This window comes from Callorhinus ursinus, unplaced genomic scaffold (genome assembly GCF_003265705.2).
Source record: "Callorhinus ursinus isolate GAN/ISIS: 27379988/994484 unplaced genomic scaffold, GSC_fseal_2.0 scaffold3, whole genome shotgun sequence".
NCBI lineage: Eukaryota > Metazoa > Chordata > Mammalia > Carnivora > Otariidae > Callorhinus > Callorhinus ursinus.
This window is the reverse complement of record NW_027397065.1, coordinates 44,954,887-44,960,960: the sequence shown is the minus strand read 5'-3', so window position 1 is coordinate 44,960,960 and position 6,074 is coordinate 44,954,887. Positions and strand designations below refer to the sequence as shown.

The window sequence follows — 6,074 nt, the reverse complement described above, 5'->3', positions numbered from 1 at the left end:
CTCTGCACCTGCCCACCCAGCCCAAAAGACCTTGAGCAAGTCTCTCCCCACTTTGAAGTGCATCTTACCTAGCAATAGGATGAGGAGGCGAACACAGGATCTCGGTTGTCTCCTAAACACATTAGTGTAGCAGGAAAGAAACATAGCAGAGAATCCCAGGATCATTCCTGCCTTTAGTGACCCAAGACCTAACTAAACTAGACCAGCCTATGTCCAGGTACAAATACAAACAGCCCCCGCGACTGATCATGGGAAAACCCAGGCTTTTCTGTGGCTTCAGGTCTTCCATTAGGGCCTGACAGGTGGACTGACGGTCTTTGTGGGAACTCTTATGAGGAGTCCTCACAGGTGGCTCCTATCCAGGGTGAGCAGCGGGAGATTAAAGCAAACAAATAAAGAATTGCCAAACCAGACAACATTTCAAATGACAATTTAATTAAATACAAACAAGGAAAAAAGGCACCATGGCCCATTCAAGTATTTTGCATAGATGTACAAATATTGTAAACAATTAATAGGTGGACAAGAGAGAAGAGGAACTGTTTTCCGTGAACAATCTCCAAATAAAAATTCACATTGCCCTAGATCCCAGACACATACATACACACACAGTGGATGGTGTGAGAGGGTGCACAGAGGGTGACTTTGGGGACACTGGCTTGGATTCTGCAGAACCCCTCTTAGCAAGCTTCCCTAGGGATGGGGCACCTTTCCAGTTGGCATTCCCTTGGGTGTCCAGCAGAGCTGTTATATGCACATTTAACACAATCATGACTTTTGAACTGGTCCCCAGTGTAAAATATGCAAGTCTTCCATACCCTTTGCCAAATAAGAACAAATTTGGACATAGGCAAGGGGAGGTTTTATTCAAAAGGATTATTGCAGGAGACAGCAAGGGGCTACTGCACTATGGAGAAGGGGCTCCCCCAATCCTGTAAGATCTGCAAGCATCCTAGAGCTGAGGCAGAAAAGGGCCTTTATAGGGAGAAGTCAACAAGGCTAAAAAGAACTGATGGCAAGCAGGTAGTTACAACTTGGAGCCAGGCACCTGGGATAAAACTCCCACTGAGACAGGGGGACAGAAGTGTTAGCTCCCTTGAGGTTTACATTTCAGAGATGGCTCCCCGGTTCTTAAGAAAAACATTTCCAGGGTCGTCAAACTGGCAGGCTAAGTTAGCTTTTAAAAAGATTTATATCCAGCTCCATCTGAACAAAGGGCTGGTTAACTCCTCCAAGCTTTAGTTGGGCTCCTCTCCTCCCCACCTGACTCTGAACTTGGACTTAACATTCAGCCTGAGCCAGCATACAGCCCTCCCGCCCCCCACAGCAGCCCCCTCCCTGGGAGGCTGAGCGCAATGACGCCCCAACTGCAGTTCTCTCTAGCCAAGTCCACTCTGTCGATCAAAGAAAAGGCCCCTTCTTTCTGAGTTTTGAGATGCTCGCAGATCTTGCAGGAGCTCACCTGAGCATCCTACCTACTGCTAGAGCCCCTGCCCGGACTACAAATTCCCTTTCCCCACCTTGCGGTAATCCTTTCCAATAACGTCCCTCTTAAGGCCGTATTTGCTTTTATTTGTCACCTCCAAGCAGCACGGGCACAGGAGGGAAAAGGGAGCACTCAGGGGCCACTCTTGCTCCCGGGCAGGCTCCCCGGCCTGCCAGAATGGCGACTCCTGGTCGCTGAACACAGCCAGAAGTGAAACCGTAAATAGAACGGGCTGCCAAAAGTCTCCATCAAATTTTAAAAATTCGACCTTCTTCCAGTTCACAGTACAATTTTATGGGATGGAGGTGGTATTAAAATAACAGAAGACCAAAAACAGAAAAACAAGAAAATACAGCCCTGCGCTCTTTCCAGTACGGGTGCAGGGAGGTCGGATTTCAGGTTCGAAAGGCTCATGCAGTCCCAATGGCTGTGGCATTTTCACTTCAGAGCCTTCGATCTCCTCATGTCTGGGAGAAAAGCTGGACATACCACAGGACTGTCTGTGAGGCATGCAGGTGGGTATAAGATTTTTTTTTTTTTTTTTGCCAGGGTGTTTTCACCGTTAGTTTTTTGGGACCCAACCTTGAGGTCTGGGGCGTTTGGAGCAACACAGTTACACGGAAGGCTGCCCCCTGACCTAATCAGGCAACAAGGAAGGTGGAAACTGGCTATGGGGATCAACCAGGGCCCATGTCTGAATATCAGAGGGATGAATATCAGAGGCATGAATATCAGACTACCTGAGGGAAAAGGGCCTCATTTTCCTGAGATCTTTCTAAATCCACCCCATGTGTGCCCCCAGGTGCATATGCCAAATCTCCCACTTGTCTAAAACCCGAGAACATCATCCATTGAGCACCTGTGTTGTATGTAGAGAACTGTAAGGGGGCCCTGGGTTGGTGGTTGGGAGGGAAAGCTCAAGCTTCTTCCTTGCATTGAGGTTTTCAAGAGCGAACAACGGCTCACTGCAGGAGGTGGGGACAGCACAGCACCCTTCTGGGGGTGGGAGACCATCACCAGAGAACATCTCCAGTGACAAGTCATCCACTTTAGCAGAGCACCACATAGCCTTCCTTCCCTGCTCCAGGCTGGGGGTTGGGGGGGGGGGTAGTACCCATTGGAGTGGCATTTCCCCAGCTGCTCCAAGTTCTTCCTGTAAAGGTCAGATAAGGGCAGTGACCAGAAGAAAGAACACAAGGAAGTGGATGACAAAAATCCTGGTGTTCCCAGCTCAGACTCTGTTCCGTCAAGACCGTTGACTGTTGGTTCTCTACAGATCTCTAGAGACAGGTCAGCTCTCGGCTTAGAGGGCAATGATCGTGCCTCAAATCAGTGATCAGACCTAGGGACACGCTGGGGTGCTGCCCCCTTTGCTGCCATCCCTGAGGACCTACCTTAGATTTCCATCAGGAAGTAGAGGATAAGACCCTCGCCCTGCTGAGGTCACAAAACACAATGGCAAATAAAGGTTCGATGCTCTTGAGACCCTCTTGAGAACCACCTAGGAAATCCAGTGGCTGACCCTTGAAGCAGGATCCTCACTTGTAGGTCATAAGCACCAGGTCTCCAACAGGCTGGAACTGCTGAAGACCCACTCACCGCAGCACCACACATTAGGTAGGTCTGAGCGGGGAAGAAGAAATTTCTGAAGGAGAAATCAAACGTGCCGAGCACTTGGAAAGAGAAGAAAACAAAAGGCAACCAAGAATGATTCCAAGTTGAGAGCCACAACCTTTGGCATTGGCTCAGAGGAGGCCCAAGCCTGGTGCTCCCTCTGCTGTCTACACTGCCCACAAATAGTACCTGTCAGAGTCAGGGGGACCCGTGTGAAGGGGGGCAGTCTTGGGGGGAGGGGACTTCTCTTGGTCACATGTGGTCACAGGCCCAGGAGTGGCGACCTCAACCAAGCCCTGGGCAGGACCACAGTGGAGGCTGGTTTGACCCCTCTCAATCTCAGAGCTAAAAGGGATGAGTAAGCGTCTGGCCTCTGTCTAGCTTGGGACCATCAAGGAAGACAGAAGCAATGGAAAGCTCTGATGCATACCCTCTACCATAGGACGTGCATGGATGGCTTCTCCAAGCTAAGTCCTGGGCTGAAGGGCTGAACAGGACCTTTCCCAGCTGGGCTTATCAGCTCAGACAGCCCAGATCATCCCCACTGGCACCTCCGAGGTGCCGGGCCAGCTGAAGGGAGGCTGGAGAAGAAGCCGCCATCCGTCCTCTTCTGTGCTCTCGCCTCCCTTCCCCGGGGCAGTATATTGCACAAAACAACACTTTGATGCCACTGGATAGTAGTCTCTCTGGGCCTCCCAGGAAGCCAAGGAGGCACTGAGTCAAGAAGGAGATTTTCGGAGATGCAGTGGTTCTGGGAGGAGGGAAAGAGGGGAGGAAGGACTTGGAGGTGGTCAGACATGCTTGTTCCAGACTCCATGGCCACAGATCCTCTGGGGGCTTCAGAGTCCTCAAGGAAAGGCAGGAGCCCCTTTAGAGGGGTCTAGGTCTTCGAGCCAATCATCCCCCCAGCCCTCTGTGATCTGTATTCAGGAAACTGTGGAAACAAAGAGAAGAGAGCAAGAGAGAGATCAGCTAAATGCTGACCGGTGGAGTCGACGGGAGCTGTCTTCTTACTTTTGACAGGTCAGAAGGATAAACAGACTGTCGGCTAAGAACGGTTTCCCGCAGAAGCCTGTCACCACGTCTGTGCGTCCAGACTATCAACCCTCCAGTGAGAGGCCAGGTAGGGCCCCCAACCCAAGCTGCAGTTCAGCCCACAGATTTCCCAGGCCTGGTGGGAACCGGGGGCAGTCAGCCAGCTTCCTCACTTCCTCCCTTCTGCCTCGACTCCTGGACTGGCAGCCTGGGAACATCAGCCCCAGGGAAGAGGTAAGAAGAGGGGCCATTTGTAAATAGGCTCCTGAAGGCTGGCAGTTTATAGAAACTAACTGCCTTGACCTACACGGCAGCCTGATGGGGCAATCCAGAGGAAAGAAAGCAAGACTCGAGAGTGATCTGCTCAGAGTCATTCAGTGGGTGAGTTGTAGATCCAGGTTGGAAGCCACCATCATTCAGGCTCCTAGCATCACCTTTCATAGGAAATGAAAAAACTCCCACCTTAACTTAAGGGATTCTCATGCAGGCACCAAGAAACACTAAGTTTTTGTCCTTGGCCTTTGTTCTGGAAATTCACACCCCTGCCAAAAGAAGCAGGAATTGGTCCGTTTTCTCAACCACATTCTTGCCTCCTAGAGCCCTGTGGCCCCAGCTTATATCTTGAGGGCTTCCAAGGACTCACCTTTGGGACAGGTGCTGCCAGAGGCCAGGGCTGAAGAGGGGTAGCGGCAGTGGGCTGCAAAACGGAGGCGCCACCTGGCCTGGGGAGGCTCTTGCGGCCTGGCACTGGGTTAGCTGGGAGTGCCTTCTGTGGCGGCCGCGGCCTGGAGAAATCCTGGGGAGAAAGCCACAAGCCTCACTCAAAGGCCAGAGGGGCCTGTTTGAAAGAAAATGCTCCCAACGTATTACCGATCCAAATCAGAGGAGAAAAGGGATATACTGTATGGTCCTATCCAAAAACAAATTGTGTGTGTATGTGTCTACATGCTCAGGAAAAAGCCTTTTTGGAGAGCAAGTTGGCAGTATCTGTTAAAATGAGAAATGGTCATTCTCCAATCTGATCATTCCGCTTCCTACCATTTGCATAAGTGCACAAAAACAAAATTGCAAGGATGTTGCTTGCAACACTATTTGTGACCGGAAAGGCAATTACAAACAGCCAAAATGTCCATCAATAGACAAGTTAGTAAAGTTATACAGTGACAAATGAAGTGGTATTTAAAAAGAATAAAGTAGGGCATACAAGCTGAGGTGGAATGATGATCAAGAGTCATTGCAAGCTGACATACAGGTTTATGTAAAATAAGTCACCACCTTCCTCCCCTATTGTCCCCACCGATGTAAATGTAAATGTACAGAAGAAAGTCAGAAAGGATACAGACCAAACTGGTAACAGAGGTTAGGGATGGGGTGTGAGTGGGGAGGGGGTCATGCAGGGGAACACTCAATTATTTTTAACATGAGCATATATATGTGTATTACTTGAGTAAATAAAAAAAAATTTTTTTTAAAGAAGAAACCACATTGCTGCATTGGTTTTCTGTGGGTGGCGCAATTAATGGGATTCTTCATTTTGTGCTTTTATATTTGTCTTGTTACCTTCTCAATAAGATCTTCCCTGACCACCTTATTTAAAATTACAACACCCCCCACTCTGGCATTCAGCATTCCCAGACCCTTTTATCCCAATCTACTTTTTTGTTTTGGAAGGGGGATATATATCACTTTCCCTCCTCCAAAATACCATACAACTTACTTACTTCTTCTTTACTGCCTCTCCACCCCCCACGAGACCAGAAGCAGGGGCAGAGGTCCTTGTCTGTTTGGTTCACTGATAGAGCTCAAGCTTCCAGGACAGTGCCTAGTACACAGTAAGCACTCAACACATCTTAGTTGAGTAAGTAAATCTCTGAGGGGCACCTGGGTGGTGCAGTTGGTTAAACATCTGCCTTCGGCTCAGGTCATGATCCCCAGGTTC

The 6,074-nt window shown here is 49.6% G+C and overlaps 1 protein-coding gene across 3 annotated transcripts in view; it reads right to left on the bottom strand.

Annotated features, from left to right (window-relative positions):
* Window positions 1–414: 414 nt before the first annotated feature.
* Window positions 415–6,074, bottom strand: part of ADAM19 (ADAM metallopeptidase domain 19) — an 81,057-nt gene continuing 75,397 nt past the window's right edge. For 2 of the 3 annotated variants that reach the window (XM_025867141.2, XM_025867143.2), the window contains 2 exons: window positions 4,779–4,931; window positions 415–4,034 (listed from right to left, as the gene is read on the bottom strand). In XM_025867141.2, coding sequence (XP_025722926.1) covers window positions 3,981–4,034; window positions 4,779–4,931 — 207 coding nt within the window. In that variant the 3' untranslated portion in view covers window positions 415–3,980. Of the gene's footprint in view, window positions 4,035–4,071; window positions 4,932–6,074 lie in introns of those variants that run through there. The other variant, XM_025867140.2, reaches the window with a different exon arrangement.